The sequence below is a fragment of the Panicum virgatum genome, chromosome 4N, assembly GCF_016808335.1.
Source record: "Panicum virgatum strain AP13 chromosome 4N, P.virgatum_v5, whole genome shotgun sequence".
Lineage (NCBI taxonomy): Eukaryota > Viridiplantae > Streptophyta > Magnoliopsida > Poales > Poaceae > Panicum > Panicum virgatum.
This window is the reverse complement of record NC_053148.1, coordinates 32,383,380-32,409,155: the sequence shown is the minus strand read 5'-3', so window position 1 is coordinate 32,409,155 and position 25,776 is coordinate 32,383,380. Positions and strand designations below refer to the sequence as shown.

The 25,776-nt window shown below is 48.5% G+C and overlaps 1 protein-coding gene and 1 long non-coding RNA gene across 2 annotated transcripts; one reads left to right on the top strand and one right to left on the bottom strand.

Moving 5' to 3' along the window:
* Positions 1–831: 831 nt before the first annotated feature.
* On the bottom strand, positions 832–6,281 carry LOC120670794 (amino acid permease 6-like). The gene is made up of 6 exons (XM_039950954.1): positions 6,042–6,281; positions 2,597–2,830; positions 2,400–2,493; positions 2,085–2,302; positions 1,858–1,997; positions 832–1,765 (listed from the first exon to the last, which is right to left on the bottom strand). The coding sequence occupies exons 1-6, from the start codon at positions 6,160–6,162 to the stop codon at positions 1,121–1,123; spliced, it is 1,452 nt and encodes a 483-aa protein (XP_039806888.1). The 5' UTR covers positions 6,163–6,281; the 3' UTR covers positions 832–1,120.
* Positions 6,282–15,691: 9,410 nt separating this feature from the next.
* LOC120669839 lies at positions 15,692–15,948 on the top strand. The gene is made up of 2 exons (XR_005672836.1): positions 15,692–15,737; positions 15,813–15,948. It is a non-coding gene; the product is annotated as an uncharacterized LOC120669839 (long non-coding RNA).
* The last annotated feature ends 9,828 nt before the right edge of the window (positions 15,949–25,776 follow it).

Below are 25,776 nucleotides of genomic sequence, written 5' to 3'. Positions count from 1 at the left end.
ATCTATGAAAAGGTTTTGCAAACAAACTTCATTTAATATGACATGCATACAAAATTCCTTCGTGAATTTTTTTTCGAAAAGAACCAAACATGGCCACTCATGTATTCATAATAAACACAGACTCTTCTCTTTCTAATATTTTAAACACACAGACTCTTCTCTTTCTAATACATGCAATTGCAATCTCCTCACCTCTTATAAATCTACTGCATAACTGAGCAAGAAAATCCCTTTGCCCGTATAGTGTAAACACAATATTTTGATCATGAGGTAAAGACTATGTCTTGTGCACATCCCCATATCAACACTTTGAACATATGGCTAAATGTACAGGCCTACCAGATCATCGACATATTTTGTTCTCCTTTTTCTTTGCTATATACTACTACTTTGTAACATCCTTGTAGAGACTACTTATTCAGTGTCGTCCACTGATTGTGCTTACGAAATGTTTTGAGCTGTATATAAAATGGATGGTGAGAAATTAGCCATGGTGAGTAATAAGTAGTTCATACCGGAGCAACTAAGCTTGTCACATCTGAAAACAAAAAAATATCCAACTAAGTGCAAGATATTTTACCTATTTTTTCCATTTATTAAATAAAATTTATTCTCATATTACCTCCAACCTCCTTGGAGGTAATATGTGATAATAGTCATTTAGATCTATCTAAATCGACGGTCCATAGTTACTTCGGAGTACAATAGCAAAGCCTAGAAGGAACATATTTAAGAAAAATAAAAAATCCGATCATAAAAGTACCAGTTATTTTTCAATGTTGCGACGGACGGATGCGAAAATTCTAATCGGACATCCGGGCACTAGCAGTGCCGAACATTGTATCAATTAGCATTGATTGCATTGCCTTTTACTTCATTTCAGTTTGAAGTTTGAACAGGCTTGCTAACTCTTAAATTCTTATATCAGCTTAAGCTTCTGTACAATGTACAATATATCCAAGACGCCATGAAACCTCTCGGATTTTTTAGCGCCCTATTGGGATGGCTTCTGACCATTTCTGATCTCTCGCACAACAACAAACATTACTGTCAACCGCTGAGCGAGCATCGCATGGTCCTACGCCATTCCTAACCTTTGTGACATGGCGAAGCTCAGTCATCATGATTTGGTCTTGAAGGGGACGTAGTGCTTGAGCGACTCGGTGACGCCCTCGATGGACGCGACCGCCGAGGCGAGCGACACCAGGAAGCACAGGAAGCTGAGCGTCTGCAGCGCCACCCACCTGGTGGTGTACTTCTGTATCCGCCGCTGCCGGATGTACATCTCCACCGGGTAGTACACGGTGAGCGGCCAGAAGCCAATGGCGCCGAGGAAGCCCAGGATGTCGTTGAAGAAGGGCATCACGATGGCGAGCACCGTACTCACCACCACAAACACCGTCCGCCAGGTCAGCCTGAGCATGTTGACGTTGAACCGGCCGGCCACCAGGGGGTGCTCGCGGTTGATGAACTTGGAGTTCGGCCAGCGCGCGGCGGCCGCCGTCTCGACAGCGGCGAAGATGGGCTGGGAGAACACCTGGTAGGCGCCCACCAGGTGCACCACGATGCAGACGTTGGCGAAGTCGATCAGCCAGTAGGGCTCGTAGAAGCCGAACCCCGTCAAGATGTTGCCAGGTGCGGCGTTCCCGAACGCGGCGTAGCCGAGGCAGCCTGAGAGCATGTAGAACGCCGTGGTGGTCGACACGCCCAGCAGGGTGGCCTTCTTCATTGTCTTGTTCTCGGCCGGAGGGGACTTCACCGTGTCCTGAAGTTTCAGTTTATATTCAGAGTTAGTGACTGACTGAGGTTCATATTGCTAAACTCTGAGCATTTTCATGAGGTGTTGCTCGTGCTTACCTGGATTTCTATGAGAATCATGGAGTAGGAGTACGCGAACGCGATGTTGCCAAGAGCTTGGAGTGCCATCCAGACCTTCTGGGCTGAATCAACGTCTACTCCAACCTCAGTGCCAGTCAGAGTAGTCTTACCAGTACGACCTGTGAGAACATATCAGGGCACGTAATGTGGCATCAGAAAATTATCAGAGGGCCTACATGACATTGTGTAATATCAGTTCACCTCACCTGAAATGGTCCGTGCCAACGAGAGGCCAACAGCAATGGACGAGTAGGAGAAGGACATGATGGCGGCGAGGATGGACAGCCACGACAAGTCGCTGAAGTTTGGGAGCTGGGAGAAGAAGATCTGCACAATCCCAAAGACAACCATGTACATGGTGTCGTATTGGCTGCAGTCGGCCGCGTGGCCATTCTTGTGAAAACAGTTGGCCTTGTGCACAGCCCTGCTCGTCATCAGTTCAACCAAAAGAGATCTCAGTCGATGATGAGATTAAATCTCAATCAAAATCTATGAACGAGCCTATTGCAAAATTTGCTTACGCCGCGCTGATGGATGCTGTAATGGTGTACCCAACCGCGGTTCCAACCAAGTTGACATACTGGAAAATACCACAGGACCAGACTTGCCATCGACCTGTATCACATACAGCGCAATAGACATCACCTTCCATCCATGTGAAAGTTCAGAAAATGATTCATTGGTCTACTTCAGGTGAGAACATAAAGCAGTAACTTACCCAGATATGCAGCGACGGCATCCATGTAGGTGTAGTTCCTCTTCCCTGTGGCCTGATCGCCACTCCGGTAGCAGTCGGCAAGGAGGCTGGAGGTATAGTACGTGATGAAGGCAAAGATCATCAGGGTCACCGGTCCAACAACCCAGCCAAGCTGCGCCGTCGACCAGGCGAGAGACAGCACGCCAGAGCCGATGACCGCCGTGATGATGTGCGCACTCGATGTCCAGACCGTTCCTGAAATAAAACAAGAATGAGTAAGCTGAGAGTTGCAGTAAACCATTCTGAATCTTTAAATGTTTTTTGCTCAGATGCAATCAGTTCGTAAGCTAAAAATGACAAGAGACTTCAACCACATTGAAATGCAAAGCTGACTTTTGTTTAGAACGGGAAAAAACGATACATGAGAGTCTCCAATCCGAGTACACATAATCTTCCTCATGTATCATTATCACTTACTAATTAACAAGCTATAATTTGAACAGTTGCCTTAACCTTCACACATTACCACATTCAGAGAAGACCCATGTGGCCATGTCCCTGTCTCGCATGGTAAGAGAGGCACATACAAGTCCAAATGAATCATTGAATCCCGGAGACATGTACGTCACTCTCACAGAAAGTCAACAACAAAAAGGCCTCTTGCACTCTCCTTCGTCAAAAAAACAAAAGGTCCCTTGATTTGCGTTCCGGGGTGCTATATATAATTCCGATTGACCCGACTGCTGCTCGGGATTGCCGGCATAGAAATGCTACTCCTAGTAATTGACTGAAGTAGAGCAAACAATGGCATGCGTTTTCCTTGCCCTTTCAAACATGAACGATTGTATTACAAACGTAAGAAAAAAAAAAGATAGTGAGATGACATGTTCTCATATATCATCTGCACCCTCTTTAGTGAGAAGAATTGGAAAAAATCAAGGGGAAATATTTCAAGATAGATATCTATCCAAAAAAAAAGAGGGAGCAATGGTGTTTATAGGTTTGTGTGCCAAAAGGTCAGAGACAGCAGCCTACAGTCCATCTATGCTTGCATTGGTACGCTCATCGCCCGCTGACTCTTGCTTGTGATATCTCGTTGCAGACAAGCTGGATCGATCTGGTCAAAAGGGGTGGTTGTTTTTTTCTTCTAGATAGCAGGTACAGCCCTCTCGCTGAAGTCATGCCTGTATATATTCTTTCAGAGTACTGCTCCAACCTCCCACTCAAGAATCGACCCATGCGATATTTTAGACTCCTGGTCAGAGTATCTCTGCTGACCTTATTTCTGCGATATTATGCAGATATTATTCTGTCCAAATGTTTGTTTGGTCTTGCGTCAAGGACACAAGATTCTGCTTGACAGAAAATCACTAGGAAGACCAGCCGAAGGGTCCCTGGCATGGAAACGCAGGCTAACTACTCCCAAGTCGAAGACAGAGTCACCAATAGAATGTAAAACCAAATGCTAAAGTGCTAAACATTGCGTGTCAAGAAGCACGGTGACTTTTTTTTACAACACGTGCAGAAGGAGGAATCTATATCTATAAAGTGATAAAAGCTGCATCAGAAAGTTGCTGCTTTTCAAAAAAAAAAAATTGCATGCGCGTAGCTCCGTACTCGCATTAAGAAGCACGCAGTTGAAATGTGTACAGGGCCGACTGGCGTAGGTTTTGTGGAGCCAAGTAGGCCTCTAAACCTAACACAATTCCAATAAGCACATTGGATTGGAAACAAGGGGGAAAAGCAAAACAAGCAACATTCTTTCATAAAAACTGAGTGGTCCCTTTCACCAAAACTCTCCAAACAATCAGTTGATTAACATCTAATGGCATTGTCGAAAAAAATAACATCTGATGACCTCTATGAGTAGGACCAGGAATCTCTAAGTTAGAGATGATCTTTTCTATGTTGTCTCACTGTCACCCTCACCCACACTGATTAATGAAATATAATGAGGCTGCCTTATTGGAATTTTTGTGTCTACAAATACAAACTGTATTTCACATTCCAAAATGGTCAAACATCAAAATAATTACTAGGGGATATCAATAGAAAATTGATCGGAAAGTGAATGCAGGTGTGCACATCAGCAGCACCGCCAAAAACCATTGACCTACTAATCTATGATTGCTCCCATATGTTATACAAAGCTATTATTGCTCCTAGACGCTATACTAAGCTTATTTTAATCCTTTAGAGAGAAGTACTTGATGCTATGGACATGCCATGGTTCCCAACGGCTTATTTGACCATTAATTATAAGTTGTTTTGACTTTTGTAGATATATAGTTTTTGTTATGCATTTAAGTATGAACCGATGTCTAGATAGGCAAAAAAAACTATGTACATAAAAATGACAAAACAACCTAAATTTGAAAAGGAGAAAGTATGCATTACAAAATCCAAATAAATTATGACGTTCCGAAATTTTTTTCTAGGACAAACATTTGCACATGGTTTTGGAGATCCATAAACCAAATATTTTAAAGGTTACTGACTGTCCAATTTTTAAGGATTTAGCCAAGATTTTATCAAAAGAAAATAGTATTTGTCGGACAGGGTGAGTATAGAACTGCTAGAAGCTGACGCAACGCTGGCCCCTCGCCCCTGCCCCCTACTTGCGCGTCTGCGCCGCGGCATTTGACCCGGGTCTGCGTTGGCCCAACACGCGACCCATATGCTGGCCACTGTGGCCAGTCCCCACACAGCCGCAAGCGAGTCGTCGTCTTCCTCCTCGAGGCTCGCAAAACAAACACGATGCAGCCAGCACCAGCAACATCCCATCCGGCGCCACAAGACAAGAATTCCGGTTGGGCCGTGCGCGTCAGGGACGACGGATGGGTGACGCGCCGCGCCGAGGCAAAACTCCAGGGATGATGCTGCTCCCATCGGTGTGACCGGAATTTTGAGGCATTCTTGCTAAAAGGAGTTTTCAAAAAAATTTCTTGCCAAAAGGACACTGTCCATGGGGATAATCGTAGTACTAGATTATACACAATCGCTCTAATTTATTAGTCCACAGTTAGTCAGCAGTGTTTTTTTATTACTAAATCAGCATCCGCCAACAGTACTTTTCCGATTGTCCATGGTAATCGGCTCTAAATGAGGTTGGTGGCAAGAGATGCTTGCAAATCGGAAAATGAGAGAAAAAAGAGAAAGTGAAAAAAAAGTGGGCCTTGGCCGTACTTCTCCTGAAAGAGGAAGCAAATCCTCACCCGAACTCCATCGCGGGAACACGAACTGAACTACCGCCGGCAACCCGCCTACAACGGGCACTCTTGCTATCTTTCCTTCTTCTTCTTCTACAACTACTCTACAACCACCTCGAGAAGTTTCGGTGTCAAGAACCGCTAGCACCGGGCAGTTGTCCGTCCGGGCCGCCCAAGATTTTTCCCGTTCGCTCGTTCGTTCCCCACCACAAGGCACAAAAGATCAGAGAGAGAGACGGAGATGGATGTCGGCTTACCCGTGCGCTTCTTCCTGCCGTCGTCGTCGAGGTCCTCGCCGCCGGCGCCGGCCCGCGGCGGCGGGTAGTACGCCCCGGCGGTCCCCGCCATCTCCAGGTCCTGCGTCTGCGTCTGCGTCATCGCCGCCGCCGCCAAGGACCGGTGGGCACCGTGCGCGCGCGCGGTTGGAGGGGGCCGGGGAATTCGTGCCGAGATTTCGAGGAATTCCGTTGCGGTTAGTAGCGCCCTTGGCGACGCCGAGGGAGCCGCGCCGGGTTTATATACACACGCACGCCCGGCGCGAGGCGAGTCTAGCAGTGCCTGCTACGGACCCGTCAGGCTCAAAAAAAGAAACCAATCCGTTTTCAAAAAGAAATCAATTTAAATTTAAAATTTTAAAAACGCGTGGCCGGCTAGGGCGTCAAGGGGGTGGGGCCGGGGGAAGTATCAAAAGAAAGGAAGAAAAAGTGGGCGCAGGGAGTCTACTACGGATGCGAATTAAAGGAATCTCGCTTTGTTGAATCCAAGTTTGGAGTGCAGGCAGCGGGTCTTTATCCCGTCCGACTTTAAAACAAAGTTAAACTGTCCAAATCTCCGCCGTGAAATTTAAACGCTGGAACTTCCTGCCTACGTGGAATTTTTATGTTAAACAAGTTTCCTACGACGTTTAGTTGACAAATATTTACTCAACAAGTTGTTTGGAAAAGTATGGAAGTATATTTCCTGGAGGACTTTCCTCATTAAAAGAAAGGGGATATTGAAACGGCATTGCTAGCACATGGACGTCTGATAAAAGTTTTTATTGGACACTCCGTTACAACATTAAAAATACACATTTGCAACGTAAAAAAAAATATTTGCAACATAAAAAAAATAGGTACCAAAACACGTCAAAATATCTGGATGGAAAGAGCAAACTTCCTGCTGCAACATCATTGCTCTGTTTCATACAACATCCATTCAAGTTCATGCAACATCGAAACAATGCTATTGCAACATCAAATTCATGCTGGTGCAACACGAAAAAAAAGCCTCCATAAAATCAACCCACATGAAGGACAACCCAATGGCAACATGAATCTCAACCTCAACATCTCCAATCAACCATTGCAATATTAAAAAACTATATTACAACCATCATGGGGGCCTCGTCGCCTCCGATCTCCTACCGCGGGTCCAGAGCTCATGGCCGCCCGCGCGGGGGCTCGCCCCTAGCCTCGTGCGCTGCTGCCCTGGAAGCTCTCGTGGCCGCTACCCGGGGGAGGGAGGGGGGCTTGCCGCTGCCTCCGGGGAGCTCCCGCGATAGTCTCGCCTCCTCTAGCGCATTCGTAGCATGCCGATTCTAGAGAAGGACTGAAACGAACCGGGTTCCCGAAAGGGCAACCCGACTCCCTGTATCATCGTGATAGTCCCTGGATCAGTCGCTATCACATACAGAACTCATTTCAGGCAGAAATCACAGTCATACCAGCGATTACCGAACATTCATGAGTTTAACTTATTACAACATTCGGAATAATAGTAATAATCTCTGAGTACAAGATTATTATTACTATCCCGATGGGCTAAAAGAGGTGCAAACAGAAAGCGTAACGGTAACTAAGACATCATGCTGGTCCTCCTCCGGGAATCTTCTTCTCCACAAGCATCCTTGAGTGTAGCACGCCTTCAATAGTACCACCCGTCGTCGTTGTTATCGTACTCCGAGTCATACCCTGCATCTATCCAATCTATCCCCAAGGATGGGATAGGTCCACGTCACCATCCGCATGAAGCAATATGTGGATGCATTAAGATAAAAACAATGCCAAGGAAAAGGCTATGGTTTCCTATGCAAGCATTTATAACAAGTAATCCATTCTCCTTCAGACGCGGGCAGCTCCGGCACCCGGACTCCCGGTCAACTAACTTCCGCTACAACAACTACCCAAGTTCGGTGCGGGAACTCCCTCTCCCCACACCTCAGCTGCTATCCGAGCAGGAAGTGGACTAGAGGAAGGTAGAAAAGTATATGTGGATCTAACTACAGTGTGGTGCCAGATCAAGAGTTGTACATGACTGAGTACGCGGCTATATGTATAGTTTTCACCCTGCAGGGGTTGTACACCTATACCCACTCGCCCTGAATCCAGCCGGCAAGCAACTCCGACTATCTCTGAGGCACCAGTCAACAAAACTAACGGCTACGACACCATCCTACTCCCGGTCTGGGGCACGTCCTCCCGCAGTAGGTCGCCCGGGGCTGTGAAGCTATCTAGAATGGAATCTCCATGGATCCTGCGATCGGGGGCGATAGGGTCCTGCCCTCTCCCCCTGACACTGAAACACTATCCTCCTGCAGTAACGGTGCTGTGCATAGCTAGCTCGGGTTGGGTCCCCCCTCATAAAGGATAAGTGGTGTGCACGTTTGACATAGTTCCGTCACTAGGGACACAAAGTCAAGTCCTTAATCCCGCAAAGGCGAGCGTCTTCGTCCACAGTTTGCATACCGTAAACACGGTTCGCGATCGGCACCCATTACAGGTATCGCCACCTCAACTCCTCAACTCATGTTCCCACGGGAACAGCCTTGCACCCGCCACAGGTTCTCGTCACCCATCACAAGTGCTCACAGGGTCATGCCCAACACACAACCCCCAGCTCCCGACCCTAAGGTCGGAGAAAGGGTCCACTCGCCCCGCAGTAACCTATCCCCAACTCCTATATATGTGGAGGCATCTTCCAGCACGCAACGACTATACCATATATATATATATATTCCCTTCCCCAATCTCACACACATAGTAGCAATAGCATACATCAACAATGATAAACATGGGAAACAAGGAATACGGTAGTAAATGGTTATGCAAGCTCATCTCAACACTCAATTTGGGGGCGTAGCATGTCTAGCAAGCAATGCCTAATAGGTATTCAAAACATGGATGGGCGTGAACCTGAGGCTTCCTCGTAGTGCTCCTGGAAGTCGGGGTAGCCGTAGCCTCCGGTCTGCAACTTGGCGTCAGATCCTATTCGTAATTACGGGAAAGTGTAAGGGTCCAAGTGCAAAGATGCACAAAACTCCTCAAAAGAAGATCCAAATCACAGCAACTCCTATTCTAACGCGTAGGTCATGATTTTAAAAGAATTATAAAACTGGTTTCATAATTTTCGGAGCTACAGTTGATTTATTATCAATTTTCTAAGCGTAAAAGCATTTCTGGAATTAAATAAAGATTATCGGAAAACATAAAAGAAAATCAACGACACATGGCAGCCTCTGGGCGTGCCACGTGGCATGCTGATGTCAGCATGACGTCTTCCCGGGGGGGCTGACGTCAGCGTTGACCAGGTGAATGCTGACCTGGTCAACAGTCAACAGTTGCTTGGGGCCCACTGTCAGCCGGCAGGTCTCACCAACAGGTGGGACCCACGTGTCAGTGCCGTGAAAAAGAAAAAGAAAACGCGCGTCGTTGGGCCGAAAGTCCTCCTGGGCCCTTCTCGTTCTTGGGCTTGCTGGGCCGGTCCCGGCCCGTTTTTTTTTCTTCTCTTCCTTTTCTCTTTTTTTTTCTTCTCTTCCTGCTGCGGCTAACACCTTGGTCCCACTTGTCGGCGTCTCCGGGATCCCGTGTGGCTCCTCTCAGATCCGGTGCGTCGCAGGTTCCTGTGTGCGTGCGTGTGTGTCTGTGCGGGTGGTCAAACTATCCACGCCGCGAACGCGACGTCGCGGTGTTGGCGCGGCTACAGTGCGGCGGCGGTGCGATGGCGGCGGTGCGATGGCAGCGGCGCTACGCGGCTGCGGTTCGATGCACAGGTGAGCAAAGCTCTGCCTTGGCTCGGGCGTGAACGCACGCAGGTCAGGAGGGGCCAAGGGCGATCTGGGTCGGTCTCGAGCGCACGCACGCCGGCGAGGCAGCGGCGGCTGTCCGTTCTCGGCCACTAGGCAGGCGAAGGCCCGGCCTTGGGCCAAGAACGCGCACGCGAGCAGCTCCAGCATGGCAAGGCCACGGCGGAACTCCGTGGCGAAAAGGGCGGCGACGAACGGCACCCGCAGTGGCACTAAGGCTCGCCGTGGTGAGGATCAGCAAGAGTCCAACCAAGGCGAGCAAAGGCGTCGCCTTGGCGGCCTGGCTGTGGCTGCGCGCACACGCGCGGTCATCGAGTTCACCCGAGCCGCGGTGTGGCCGCGCGCTAGGCTCGGCGGCGCTAGGACAGGGGAGCGGCAGTTTGCGGGTTACGGCGGTGCGGCTCAACGGGCTCCTGCAAGCGCATAAACAAGGAGAACGGGGTTCCTGGGGCTCGCTACCGGCGGCTCAACGGCGGCCAAGGCACACCGGAACAAGGTTTTGGGCAAAGGGCGGACGGCGCTCACCTGGCGGGCTCGTGGAGGAAGGGCTCGGAGCGGTGGCGATTCGGTGCAGGCGGGCCGAGGCAGTGCCGTGTAGCGCGGCTACGGCGATGTCGAGGTACGGGTCGCGGGCGTAGGGAAGCTCCGGCGGCGACGGCGTCACCTCCTCCTTCCTTCTTCCCTCCTCTGTTTTCCTCTCTCTAGGCGGTGGCGGCGGCGAAGGGGGAAACCCCTGGGTGGCTAGGGTTTAGGCATTGGGGCCGTGGGGGTTTTATAGGCGAGGTGCTAGGGTTTTGGGGCCTGGACGCCGAAAAAGGACGGCGGCGATGGGATGGTCACCGAGCGGGGGTACGTGGCGGCATCAAGGGCTCCGCGGCTAGGGTTTTCCCGGGCGCGGGCGGGTCGTGTGCGCGCGGCGGGAATCGTGGCCGACCGCGGGGGCAGACGCGGGCGTCAGCAGGGCAGGTGGCTGGCGGGAGACACACTCCGCGCATTGTCTCGGAGTGCCGCGGCGAAAGCAGAGGCGAGGCGCGGCTGCGGGAGGTGAAAGGTAAAGCTGACAGGCGGGGCCCGCCTGTCAGTGGCTCACCGCGGCGAACAGGTGAGGGGAAAGGGTTACAGGCGGCGCGGGGGTTTGGCTGGGCCGTTGCTGGGCGGCCTACTGGCGTCCGTGCGCACCCACACGCGCGACTGGACCGCAGCGGCCGGTTTTGGGCTGGACAGGGTGGAAAGGTTGGTCGGGCCGACTGGGTTAGGTAGGTCTCGGCCCGGTTTAGTTAGTAGGCTTAGGTTAGCTTTTGTTTTTAATTTGATTGGCTGATTCAAATTATAAACCACCCAATTCATTCAAAATTCATTCAAAACGAATTTGAAACAAGTAGAGGCAAATAAACTCCAAATCCAAATGTGGCATACTAACATTTAGGTCCTTGTGTTAGAGTTATAGTTTAAATTCTAAGAATTTGGGAAAGAATAGCATTATCCCTTAAGTGTTCCTAGCTACTAACACTTCCACGCAAAAAGTTTTTGAAATTTCGTACTTTTGAAGATCATAACATTCCGTAAAATTTACGGGATGTTATAGAAGCGTCAGGATGCACAAAGTCATGATATCGGGCGTGGTGACAAGATGCCGGCAACATGCCCAGCTCCGACGGCGATGCGAGGTGGTTGGTGAGAGTGATGCGGGCAACAAGAACCAGCAGGCGTGAAGACCCTCAAATACAAGCTATGGCATGAGGCGGCGCCATAGCGGCGGCCTGTAGCGAGCTCTATCAGCGAAGAGAGAGTTAAAGGAGATGGAAGGCCGTATCGGGTGGAAGCAATGTGGGAGAGAGACAATGCTTGGACATAAGCTACAGGAATAATACTTGGACAATAACGCGCCATGTAACCGTCCGACGAGAAGTTGTGCGTCGGACACTCGATTTATAGCATTACCGTATTCAAAAATTGAGAACCAACATGCACCGGTTAGCATCCTAGCGCCAATATATACCAACTAGAAAGTAGAAAATGGCTTATTCCTTGACTCGGGTGTTGGTGTACTTTTATCATAGTTTGGTGACCCTCATGGGGGGGGGGGCGGAGGAGAACCGGTACTCTAGTTTAGAAGCTGCTTGGATATGATGTCATATCGACTAAATCTGTATTTCACTCAAATTGGGTTTTAGCTTTGTGCGGTGTCGGTGTTTACCTCCAAGCCTGCTCAGGGATACCCTTAGCAGTAGGGTTTGTAGGTAGGGATCGACTGCTCTAGAACTCGATGGTATAAGGAACACAAAGATTTAGACAGGTTTGGGCCACGAGTTTGCGTAATACCCTACGTCCTGTGTGGTTTGTATTGCCTTAGGTGTTGATGATCGTTTGGAGGGGGTCACTGCCCGCACTTATATGTTCGGGGGACATGGTTACATGAAAAGTCTTAGCCGAGTACAGTTGGAGTCCTACTACAACACAATCGGATAGTTTTCTTTGTACTGCAGCTAGTTCTACGCCTATTCGGGTAGTTTTACAAGAGAGGTAAGGTACATCCATGAGCTATCCCTTACTCTAAAACATTCTATACCTATAAGCAGTCCCGCTGCCCTGGGTCTGACAAGCCCCCGAGCTCTTCGTAGCCGAGTCCTACAGGCGTCAAGTACTTGGCTGGGCGTCTTCGAGTACTTCAAGTAGTCAGTACATTCTTCTGGTTGTTTCTGGGCCTTTCTTCAGTAACGTCGTGTAGTCCTCAAAGTACTTCCGGTTGTTTCGAGGTTGTGAGGTGCTCAAGCCCCAAAATCTTGATCATAGATGATGCACGAAGTACTCACGCTCCATATGGAGTAGCCCCCGAGCCTTAGGTTGAATCGCAGAATCAGACTGAGGGTCACTTCAGTCTTTTTCTTCTTTATTTTCCAAAAAAAATTGAAAAATAAATCTCTGGTACCTATATCCCTCAGCCCCCGAGCTTTAAATCAAAATCCCTTTTGCTGCGAGTAGCCCCTGAGCGTAGATTTGAAATTAAGGATTTAAGACGTGGCATCAGATTTTATCTTTCAAATTATTTGTAGGATTTATCAGATCCGGAATCTGAAAAGACCTCTTTTTCGGGTAAAATCCCAGAAAAATGATACAATTGGATCCGCCACACTGATTGCACCTGAAATAACTTCAGGAATAAAACTCGGGATGTATGACTCTTTATTCAGTGCTCACGTGGGACATTACTATTTGGAAAATCTGTATTATTGCATCTTTGACTGCGTCCGTGAATGCTACCATGAATGCGTCCGTGAAACGTGCACTATTGAGTCACGGGTTTTCCTTCAGCCAGCCCCTTTGTGGCTATAAATGGTGGGAGAGAGACCTTTGCTAGAGGCATCAAAGTGTAGCAGCCATAGTTTATCCTTGGTGTTCTTGCTCTCGCCCTCCTAAATTTTACGTAGTTCCTTCCAACAAAAAATACTAGAAGAGAACTTGCGAGTGACAAGAGAAGTCTCTGCTGCCTCCTCCTGCATCCCCAATGCTCTCATCGGATCCATGCTGGACATCATGTCCTTGCATCTTCTAATGAGGCAGATTTGGGGTCACTGGGTTGAGTCTTGTTGTGTCACATCCTTGGGGTTGCCTGTTTCTGGGTGCCCAAGAACTGACATCTCTGGCGGGAAAGCTTAATCTTGCCACAACGTATTCTGGGAGAAGGAGAAGTTTCTCTAGAAGATGCTACAAGAGGACTTGCGAGGTGATTACTGTAATATGCCTCCATACTCTTGAAACTTTTCTCCCATAATACGAGTATCATTATTCCCTTGATGGGAATAACAAGTTTGTACTTTGTCATGGCCTCAGGGCGATCTAGCTGCAGCAGGCTTCTCAGGAAGCTAAGAAATGTGCGTGCAGACCCGAGTCATTTGTAAAGTTATGTAGAAAGTACTCGAGTTGTAATATCGAGTAGTTGTACTATATCGAGTACTTTCCTTGTTCTTGGAATGTAATCCCAGTTAAGGAAAGAAAAGTCGAGTAGTTGACTAGGGATGTGAGTGTTTTTCCTTTTCCAGAATGTAATCTTCAGAAAAAGGAATGTCTCTTTAAGATCCCGTTTTTCCGCGATTTGCAACGGACTGTTGGCCTGTTGGGTGTAGTAACCATATTGCTACCGCTATTATAAAATGAAACGATAACTTAGGTTTTACCCCACCGGCCGCCATTTATTTTCACTGCCTTAGATCTGTTTTCGCTCTCGAGCCCCCAGATCTAGAGTTCTTGATTCCCTTGCGCTCCCCATCCTCATCCCTAGGGTTTCCGCCATTGTATGCGCGTGAAGCGACCTGTGAATTTTCGGATGGCACCCAAGAAAGCAATCAAGGGGAAAAGTGCGGCTGCGGAGCCAACTCAGGAAGAAGGCTGGAACACAAGTAAGTGTTCCCAATCTGACTTAGAGTCATTGGTAAAGCAAGGCCTTTTGTCTCCCAGATCTGCTATCCAATGGCGTCCTGCCTTGGGGAAGGATCATCTGTATGAAAATACGGGGGAAGTTGTTGCTTTCACCTCATTCTTGGAACAGGGATTGGGGTTTCCTTGTTCTTCTTTCTTTTCTGGACTCCTGCGCTACTACAGGATCCAGCTGCATCATCTGACCCCCAATTCCTTTGTTCATATTTCTATCTTCGTGCATTTGTGCGAAGCTTTCCTGGGCATCGAGCCACATTTTGAACTTTTCCGATTCTTTTTCCATTTGAAGCCTCAACCCGACTCCTACGTCTTAGATATAGTAGGAGGTGCGGGTCTCCAACTTAGGCAAGGGAAACATAGAGAGTATATCTCATATAGTCTTAGTAATAAGGTGATCGAATGGAAACCTAAGTGGTTCTATGTCGAGAACTAGTCAGGATGCTTTCCACCTATTACTCCTGGCCCTCCAATCCAATGGCCTGAATGGAATAAAAAACCAGTCGACGAGAGTCAGGTTTATGAACTACTCGAACGAATTGCCATTCTAAGGCAAAATATGTTGACTGGGGAAGCAGTCATATTCGACTGGATGAAGAGAAGGATCCAGCCATTGCAGGCTCGGGAATCACTTGGATTTCAATATCAGGGAACAGCTGATTCGTCAAGATGCTCGAAGAAAGAGATCTCGAATGATGTAGTATTTAGTCGAGTACAACGACTACTGAGGAACGTAAAGAAAGTTCTGATTGTTCCTAATACCTTTTCTGCTGTGAATCCACCGAAGCAGGTACTTGATAAGAGTAGTCGATACGTAGAAATCGAGTACTTTACCATAGTGTAAATCTGATAGGATTTGCTTTCTGTAGGAGGACGTGGATCGCTTTAAGAGTAGCCCTTCGCTACTAGGCATTTATTTGCCCTTTTGTTCTTCTAATTTCCTCGATTTGTTAATCAAATCTTAGTATACTTATATGAGGTTTCATATAATCAGTACTGATGTCTAGACTTGGTTGTGCAGATGAGGCAGCATCTGGGGAAAGGAGTGATGGGGAGCACAGCCCCACTCCGAGTGCTGATACCCAGACCGAGCGCCTAAGGAGTACTCGGTCAGTGGCGAGGAAGCGTAGCAGCTCCTCCCACACTACTAGCGATAGGTAAGTAGTTAGTTGTTTTGCAATCGAGTACTTTCTAGTTGTTGATTTGCAAGTTTTGATTTATGTTTTTGCTTTTCCAATTCCAGCGGCTAAGATGCCACGGACCTCAGCATCTGGGGATGAGGCTGCGGTGGAACAGACTGTCCCCTCCACCACAGTGGACCCGTCGAGTGGGATTAGGCTACTCGTTCAGCGAGTAGTTCCAATGTAAATATTATCGGTGATGCGGGTAAGTGGGCCATTGTTGCCAAGCCTACCCGCAGATTTGGCATCAAGGGGCTCACTTTGATAAGAGCTCCTACGTAAGTTCCTTAGAACTTGTAACTATAGGATCTGATTTTGAGTCTAGTAGTTTTTTAACTACTTTGTCTTTGCAGAGATGCAGTCCTTGAGGGAGACGCGGGGACTGAGGGCAACTCAGCTTCCCAATCAGAGGTGGAGAAGCCCCCGAACACTCTTGAGATGAGTGTTCATGATGCGGAGGCTATGGTTGACTCCATACTTCGGGATTCTCCTTTGCCCGATCCTGTAAGGGCCAGTGAGGAAATCCCGGAAGGTGACGGGAGCGGCAAACTTCCAGAAGGGGGAGAAGGTAAAAAGCTTCCTGAGGGAGGCACTGATGAACAGCCCGAGGAGACCCCTGCAGGTAAGCTTGTAATACCTTGTAGGAAAGGCATCTTTTTATTGCTCTTAATAAGATTAAGAAGCATGTTCTTTCTTTAGACTCCCAAACCATGGGGAAGGCTGCAGGGAGAGCTGAAGATGTGCCCAAAAGGGCCGTAGCTGAGGTGCTGGCGAGTACTTCCCAGGTCACATCGGGAAGTGTCTTGCCACGAGTGAAGGTGGAGCTTGCTGTCAAGCTGCTGGAGGTAAGTAATCGAATGCTTTGAGTACTTTTTTGTAGTAGATCGAGTAGTATACTGATCTTTTTGTTTTTGCAGGAAGTGCTGGGACGGAAGGGTGGCCAGTCCCAGGACGAGGCAGAGCTGTATGCCCTGAAAGAGAGGGTTAAGACGCTCTCGTCTGAGAAGACTGCTCTTGAGGGAAAGCTGAAGAAGCTCTCCCAGTCTAAGAAAGGTTAGTCTTTAGCATTTGATATGCATTTGACTAGTAGATCTGCTTAGTGTTTATAAGATTTTCTTTCTATCGAGTACACAGCTTGTGCAAAATCTTTAAAGATTCAGGAAGCTTGGTACTGGATCTAAAGATTCTTATGTACCGCAATGCAGATGAAATAGAGAAGCTTAAGAAGATCAAGGAGGACTCTGATCGGGAGGCGGCGTCGACTCTCCAGCAGCTCAAGACCTTGTCGGAGTCACGAGACTCGATGCACCGAGAACTCGTGGAGCTGAAAGAAGTCAAGGATGCCGCCCTGGAGATAGCCGAGGCCCTGGATATCCCAGTTAGGGATGGAGATGAACCGCTCACGCTGGCAGGGAGGCTTCGCAAAGTTCCCAGAGCCTTTGAGAGGTTTGTTTCCACCATCACCCGCCAGTACGTGGGTCACATACTGGGGTTGGTGAAGTCCTATTGGACAACCACGCGTCTGGACGCCCTTGGAAAAGGAGCCAAAGCTGATTGTACGGAAGACAAATTTCGTCAGTATTTGACAGAGACTTCCAGAGTGGCCGATCAAATTGTAGAATCCTTGCGCAAGGCAAAGTCCCCTTGAACTTTTTATTGTAATTGAATTGGTGTGTGGGCCAGGAGTACTTTTGAACAAATACTTGAATATTTGTGAAATGTTAAGTACTTGTATTTGGATTGTGGAATCTTTTGGTGTATCGAGTAGTTGTACTCGAAGATCCTGAGTGTAGGCAGCATCGCGCCCACTCAGTCATAGTAGTAGATACAAGGAATTGTATCCGTTGGTGCCTTGAGAGGCAAAGTGTTCTTGAATAAGATCGAGTTTGTATGGTTCTGATTTGAAACCATGGTGCTGACCGGTTAGGATTGAATCCCTCAGGATTAACCAAGTGGGAATAGCACTATAGAGGTGTAAAAAGCTGTGGCTTAGTATGGATTTCCTTTTTGAAGGAAGTGTTTTATTAGCACCAAGCTAATATGGACTTTGTTGTCCCATCAAGTGAAGAACTCTTATCGAGTTTTTAGGAGGTATAAGAAGTTTCTTGATAGATAAGAAGGCAGGCCGCTCTCAATAACTACTCAGAGTACTAAGGGAAAACTGGAGTTCTTTTTGTATCTCGAGCAAGCGAGTAGTACCCGTCAAGTACTCGAGGCAAAGAGGTTCTGTAATGGAGATTCCCATAGTAAACTAAGAAAGTGAGAAACTTGTATCAACTTATTTTAGAGTATCAAGAACTTATCTGTACTCCATGAGGAATTTTAGTAGTTGACCAGTTAGGATAGACCTTGCATGGTCACCCAGATAGTGTACAACTGTTGCGAAAATGTCCCCAAACTACTTGATCGGATCGAGTAGTATGTCATATACACGGACTGGATTGATTTCTAGAATAGGACTGTTAGGATTGAACTCCGTCGAGTTAACCAAGACGTAAATATTCTAGAAATATCCCCAACTTACTCGAGCAAGTTGAGTAAGGTGTCCTACCTGAGGACTGGAGTAATTCTTGGGCAAGTCTGTTAGGTACTAACCCCGTCGAGTTGCCCAAGATGAAGGTGCCGAAAGAGTATCCAAAACCTACTCGAGCCAGCGAGTAAGATGTCCTTTAACCAAGGACTGGGATTCTTAAGACAAAACTGTTAGGTACGAATCCTGTCAGGTTGCCCAAGACGTAAATGTCGAAGGGATATCCAAAACTTACTTGAGCTAGGCGAGTAAGGTGTCCTTTTAATCAAGGACTCGAGTAATCCTTAAGACAGAACCGTTAGGTACGAACTCCGTCGGGTTGCCCAAGACATAAATGTCTGAAAGATATCCAAAACTTACTCGAGCGAGGCGAGTAAGGTGTCCTTTTAACCAAGGACTGGAGTAATCCTTAAGATAGAACTGTTAGGTACGAATCCCGTCAGGTTGCCCAAGACGTAAATGTCGAAGGGATATCCAAAACTTACTCGAGCGAGGCGAGTAAGATGTCCTTTTAACGAAGGACTGGAGTAAGTCTTGGGCAAGTCAGTTAGGTACTAACCCCGTCGGGTTGCCCAAGATGAAGGTGCCAAAAGAGTATCCAATACCTACTCGGGCGGGGCGAGTAGGGTGCCCTACCTGAGGACTAGAGTGTCTTTTAAGACAGAACTGTTAGGTACGAACCCCGTCGGGTTGCCCAAGATGTAAATGTCGAAGAAGAACTCAGGAAAAACCATAAAACTACTCGCTTGCTGCTCCAATGCTGAGCGTAGCTTTCGAGATCGGGTATTGGTTTGAGTGAGCAAGAGCCAAGTAGTCAATATAGGAAAATCAACTTTATTTGGATTTGTCGAAGTTACAATAACTGTAAAGTGACAGACTCTGACTCTTAAGACCTACCCCTTCTCGTATGACATGAGCAATGATTTATATGACTGAATTAAACTTATTCGAATGTGGTACTAGTCGGTATAGGGGTCGACTAGATTTGTGGAAGGGTATCCTTCAAGGGAGGTGCCCCAAGGGCCTTGCGGAGTGAGTCACACGGGAAGATCGTGTGAGAGCTCTTTGGATGGATAAAGCACTTGCGTAGCAGTACTTTGTTGATCCTGTTGCCACCCTGAGACGATTCACCCTGGTGCGGGGTACGTGGTTTACCCTGAGGACGGGTACTGGTGGTTACCGGCTTGTGCTTCTTGAAGGATGCGGAAGCCTTTGGCGGGATGCGGTAGTTGGAAGAAGGGATGTACGCCTCGACTTCCCCCCGTTCCTTTCTCCTTGAGATGATGATGTTGCGCGCATCACGCCCAACGTTGATCACGCTGCGGAGGTCGCAGTTGGAGTAGTCGTAGTTGTCGCCTTGTTGTTCTTGTAGGGTGTTAGCGAGGCGCTGACGCCTGAACGCCCTCTTCTGGTTGAGCTGGCGACGACATTCGTAGAGATCTTTTGCTGGATACTGCTCATCCAGTTGGACGGTGAGAGTTACCGCTGGAGGGGGAGGAGCGGGTAGATTTTCCTTGGTAGTAGCTTGGGCTTCAATGATTGTGGGAGATGTAGTTTCCATGTTGTCGGAAAGGTACTCGTCGAAGTCCTCAGAATTGTAGTCGTCGAGGTTGAGATGCTCCGTCGAATCGCCCTCAGGTTCTTCGGAGATACGAACCATGAGGAATTCATGGCAGAGGTCTTGAACTTCTTGGTTTTGTTTGCTTGAGGACGGGTCTAAAGGAGTGCTCTGTTGGTAGGGCAGATCCGCTGGTTGTGAGGCAGAAGCGTTGAGATCTTCTGCCTTCCTCAAATGCGATGTCCGTCCTTGCGGCGTTGCATATATAACCAAGTTAGGGAGGGAGTCCTGATCGGACTTGAGAATCTTAGCCGAGTTGGACTCGACTTGTTTACTGTACTGGATTAGGTCATCTAGCTGGTCCTCCGGATCGGAAGAGTACTCAAATTCAGAGTCGGTTAGCCCACCGATTTTAGAGTATGTGTGCTTTGGGTGAGCGAGAAGCAGGATGCCCATCTCTGCACGGAGGGCGTTCTCGTTCATCTAGTGTAGCCATGATTGAGTAGGAGTCAGCCCCTCAGGCTCCTTGATCCAGGGTTTGTCATAGATTGAATCACTGAATTGTTCTGGAGCTTTGGCTTTTCCCTTTTTAAACTTGGCCAGTTTCCAAAGAGCGTCAGCATACTCGGTTGGTTTGGCCATAGCATCCATGAACAGCTCGACATTGTCTGACCAATCTTCGAGATCGTTGAATGGTTCAAAGTTCTCGATACCGTTCATGAAACGATTGAAGTCCTGATCGAACTATGACTCGACTGGTTTCGGAGTTCGAGTGTGAGCAGGTTTCGGTGAAGGGCTCTGAGGTATCGTGGAGATAGACGGTCCCATCTGAACAAGCCGGGGGTTTGTCTCACCAGCTCCCCCGCAGATTCCTCCTCCCGCCTTCTACTCTTTGTTTTGTAGAGTGCTTTCGGCCACCTTAATGCAGTCGGAAAGCTTCGAATTCACCCGATCGATCCCTGATAGCATATCACCCGACCTCTTCTGTGGTGGGTTCAATGCTTCCGGGACCTGCTGCGACGTATATGAGCCAAGAGCAGTTTCTGCAAGTTTGATGCAGCCCTCAATTGACTGCGAAACTTGATTTACTCCAGCGAGTAGTCCTGAGTTTTTGATCTTAGGGCATTTGATCGTCGTGAGATGAGTCAAATATTTTCCAAGAGTTCTGGAAAGATGAGATTTTTTGGAGTCAGAGTTTGTGTCGAACTTGTCTGAACCGAGAGCTCGGATTGAAGTTGACACGTTTTCTGGATTATTCGAGTTGAGTTCGGGTAGAACTCTTTTTTCGTCGAGATCTGCAGACTCGCGGATGCCGGCGAGCTGGGAACGGGTTCTTGGCTTAGGCGAATTGGGCGTGGCAAGGTGGCTGGAGAAGCCTCTCGTTCCGTCAGCCGTGCATGCCCAGAAACCAAAAACGAGGGTTGTGCCTTCCGGCACGTTGTTGGCGTTGCTTGATCCGGCCATCAAATTCGCTGGTGAACTCGCTGAATCCCCTACCTGGCGCGCCAGCTGTCGGTGTTTACCGCCAAGCCTGCTCAGGGATACCCTTAGTAGTAGGGTTTGTAGGTAGGGATCGACTGCTCTAGAACTCGATTGTACAAGAAACACAAAGATTTAGACAGGTTCGGGCCGCGAGTTTGCATAATACCATACGTCCTGTGTGGTTTGTATTGCCTTAGGTGTTGATGATCGTTTGGAGGGGGTCCCTGCCCGCCCTTATATGTTCGGGTGGACATGGTTACATGGAAAGTCCTAGTCGAGTATAGTTGGAGTCCTACTACAACACAATCGGGTAGTTTCTTTTGTACTGTAGCTAGTTCTACGCCTATTCTGGTAGTTTTATAAGAGAGGTAAGGTACATTCATGAGCTATCTCTTATTCTAGAATGTTCTATGTCTATAAGCAGCCCTGCTGCCTCGGGTCTGACATGCGGTTCAGTGGGGTGTTTTGTTTTGATATCCAAAGAAATATCTGTACAAACTCCTTGTACTGAATGACGATATCTGTATCCACACCTTATGGTTGGTTGGATTATTCGCCGTGGAGGTATGACGAGTCCTTTGTTGTTCAGTTTGCCGTACCTATTCACTATCAAGTCACACACAACTCACAATACACCCAAAAGCCTAGTTTGGAATCGTTTTGTACCAACAGTGAAATCGGCCAAATGTGGCGTGTGGCGGCCGCGCCGGTGGGCGGTGGCATGACGGCTGCCCGGCCCCGTGCGGGGGATTGTAGTGTCCTGAATCTTCCGAGCAAAGGGAACACGTCGTTGGTATGGTAGTGGCTTCGTCGCCAGGTTACGGCCGGGCACCTAAATAAAACTGATTGAAAGCGACAGGATGCGAGATTTAATCTATCTGCCGTCAAGTCCGGAGGCCGCATGAGATCAATCCCGTACGCTTGCCACACTTCAAAGTCATGGACTTTGAGACGTTCGGGTTGATTACATTACAGATAACTACTCTCTCTGTTTTTATTTATATATAATAATCCCAGATCAATTTGTTCAATTTTGACTGAAATTATAGAGAAAATAATAATATTATTGATAATAAATTTATTTAGTGAATCAACTATGAAATGTATGTTGAGATAGAGGGATTAGCAAATATGTTGATACGTTGCTACGGAAGTCATATAAATATGTTGATTGTATTGTCACGGGATCCCTACAACAACAGAGCATTGCATGTGCCGACTAGTAGTGACGGGGAAGGAATTAAAACAGTTGACAAGTTGGCCCAGCCAGGGAGGGAGTGAGACCAGAGGCCATTTGGCGGGAGCACGCAACGCGGAGTCGTTTCACACGTGCCCACGGACACGCTACAACAAATAATACAAGCCGACACCGCACGGCTAGCTCTGGTGGCCGAGCAACTGTGCTCTTGCAGTGTCCTTCAATTCCTTCCCTTCCACGAAGGCGATCGAGCTGCCGTAGGATCGAATCATTGGTGGGCTGCAAGTTGCGACCTGCGATATAAAGTAGTGTCCGGCGACTGATTGACGGCCACGGCGGCGACGGAATCTTTGATCTTTGCCGTTGGCGGTAGGCCCATATATACATATTTCGTTACGAAGAAATAGATTAGTGATCCATTTCTATATTTTAATTAGATTAATGATATCATTAAGATGTCATCAGGTAATTACAAATTACCTGAAGAGGTCATTTCCGAAGGGACATGTCACTTCGGAACCGACACCCTTTGGTTTCTTTGGGTATGCATAAATATTATAGTTCTTGATTCAATCAACAGAGATTCAATTCATTCCATTCTACTCCCAAACTCAACAAATTCGATGAAGGCATGCATGCCGCATTCGTTCCGACGCGCGGCACTATCTGACGAGCTAGCTAAACGTTTTTAATTAACAAATTATTGAGAAGGCAGTAGGTGAGAATGCAACAAAATTAAAGAGTGTCTAGGGGAATAATGAGATGCACATGTGGGCATCCAAGTACGTGCTGGATCTGGATGGACACGTCGTCGTGACGTGCGTGCGCGGCCGGATATAATAGGCGCTCAGCAAACATGCATACCATATGTCAGTGTCTTGACCCGGCGGTCTGCCACCAACTAGTAAGATGCTGCGTGATCTCCCACTCTGGATGGTTGATGCGAAAGGTAACACAGGAACGCACGAGTTTATCCTAATTCCGGCCACGGGGCCGTACGTCCAGCAAGGTTGTGCGAGTGCACTATACTATTTCGTACCGGGGGTACCTGTAGTAGGGGGTACAAGCGAAGCGAGAGAGGGAGAAAAGCTCCCAAGTCTCTGCTAGAGGAGATGATTGAGGCAAGTGTCAATATCGGGGCTCAAGAGAGCGGGTATGTGTTCTGCGAGTTGCGTGTGTGTGAATGCCCTCAGACGAGTGGGTGCCTGCCTCCTCCTTTTATAGACACAAGGAGGGGCAGTATACATGGACAGGAGGGGAGAGAAGCCATAGTTCGTCCCTGAAAGTGATCGGGTGCTCTAGTCTAAGAGGGGGAGGGGTGAATTTGGCACTAATAAAAATTTCGACCTATGGCTCCAACTAGTTTGCACAAAACTTAAACTAAAACATGCTGTCTAGATGTGCAACTAGGTTGTTCTAGTGTGAAACCCCTATCCCAAAAGAGTTTAGCAACCTATAGTCTTCCCTATTAAGAAACTATTCTATGAAAGTAAAGGCTCACAAATTGCTAGTATGAAATGCGGAAGCTTAAAGAGTGGGATAGGAGATAGCAAACTCTTGACGCGGGTGTTTATCCCGTGGTTCGATTAGCCACAAAGGCACACCTACATCCACGTCGTTGTAGCACTCACTAAGAGTATTGCTACTCGGCCACCAAGTCTCTTCCGTGAACACAATCACGGTCACCTTAGCCCCGAGTTCCACTAAGGAGCTTCTCCACAAAGGATGGGGGTCTCCACGTCCCCAGCACAAAGATGTCGTCGCCGCTCCACACCAAGTCGGAGGGTCGATGACGTTGCCGGCGAGCTTCACGCTCCAAGGTGCCGGCGCACCAAACTCTTGTTTTGGTTCGCTAAAGAACCACAGCACAAAGGCTCAAAGCCTTGCAATCTCACTCACTAAGAGCTAATCCTTTACACAACACTCTCAAAATGTGCTAAGGGCTAAAGATATGATCTTGACGCTTTTGTATGGCTTGGAGATGTTCTTTGGTGTGTTTGGGATGTCCAGCAACTCCAGCAAACTTCAAATGGCCGGGGTGAGGCATATATATAGGCCACCAAGTCTTGTAGCCGTTGCTCCAACGGTTAGCTGAAAATCTGCGTATCACCGGAAGAACCGATGCCTCTGGTAGGGGTAGCGTCGGTTCTTCCGGTCACTCATAAACCGAAGTAGCCGTTGAAGTCCTGACAGCTGACGCAGTGACCACCGGTTGAACCGATGCTTTGTTTTGATGCATCACCGGTTCATCCGGTGCTTAAGAATCTTCTCCTGACAGCTGACGTCATTACACCGATGGTATGCACCGATGCCTCACCGGTTCAACCGGTGTTGAAGAATCTTCTCCTGGGGTCTTGACATCGTCTCTGGAACATAGGACGCCCAATGCACCGATGCCCCCTTTTTGACCCGTCGATTCAACCGGTGCCTATAGGCTGACTTGGCTTCGATTCTCTTCTGCACCAAACTTCATAGCGCCGGTTCTTCCGACAAGCGTCGGATGCACCGATGCTTAGGCATCGGTTCTTCCGGTGCTCCTGATCCGAAGAGCTTTGGGCCTTGCTACGCCTATCTTCTCTTTCTTTTTGTCATCACTTGAACCTAAAAGCCTGAGAATGATCATCTTAACAATCATATTAGTCCAAGTATTGTGTTGTCATTCGATCACCAAAATCACTCGAAATGGCATAAATGGTGCCATGTTCGTTACACTCCCCAAATCGGGGGCGTGCAGTGGCCGTCTACTGTAGAAAGTACACTGTGCCGCACCGGAGAGTGAGGCACCGGGCGTGGCGGTCGTCCTGGGCGTCGTCCTTGGTCTTGCGGAGATCGCGCCGGCGTCCTGGCAGCTCCAGCGGGCGGCGTAGTGGCTCCTGTAGAGGGTACCGTCCCCTGCGTTCGACGTGGCGGCGTTCCGAGGGTCCTACAGGCGGGGGTCTTGATCGGGTCAAGGTTCGGGTCACGCCCGAAGGTCGTGCTCATGCCGTTCGAGGGTTCCGCGGAGGGGAAAGTATGAGGGAAGGACGGGGAGTTGGCAGCACAGTGGCTGGTGCAGTGCCGAGCACGTTTCGCACAGTGTCGCAGGTTCCCACAGTGGCGCCACAACGCCGGGATGGCTGAGCAGTGACCGGAGTTGGTGGATAGGACACCGGTCACAGCCATTGTGCGGAGTGGTGGCCTGACACCGTCTGAGCCGGGCGCTGCGGCGGAGTTGTTAGCATTTAATGCCTCCGTACGGCGGGCGGGTGAGCGGATGGCTGTTTGTCCTTTCCGCCGAGGGGTGGCCTCGAGCGAGGCGGAGTCGATCCGCTTTCTCGAGGGTAGGCTCGCTACCCTCGAGCGAGGCGGAGACGTGGGGTGCTGTCGAGGGTCTTGGCGGGTAGCCCTCGAGCGAGGCGGAGATTGCCCCGTGGGCTTGAGGGGGCTCGGACGGGCCGCACTATGTACTTGGGCCGTGGATTGGGCTTCTTTAAGTCCTTTCCTTTCCTTCGGATTGGAAAGAGACTGTTGGTCTTCGTGGGCCCATTTGCCTAACATGTGTTTTGCGTT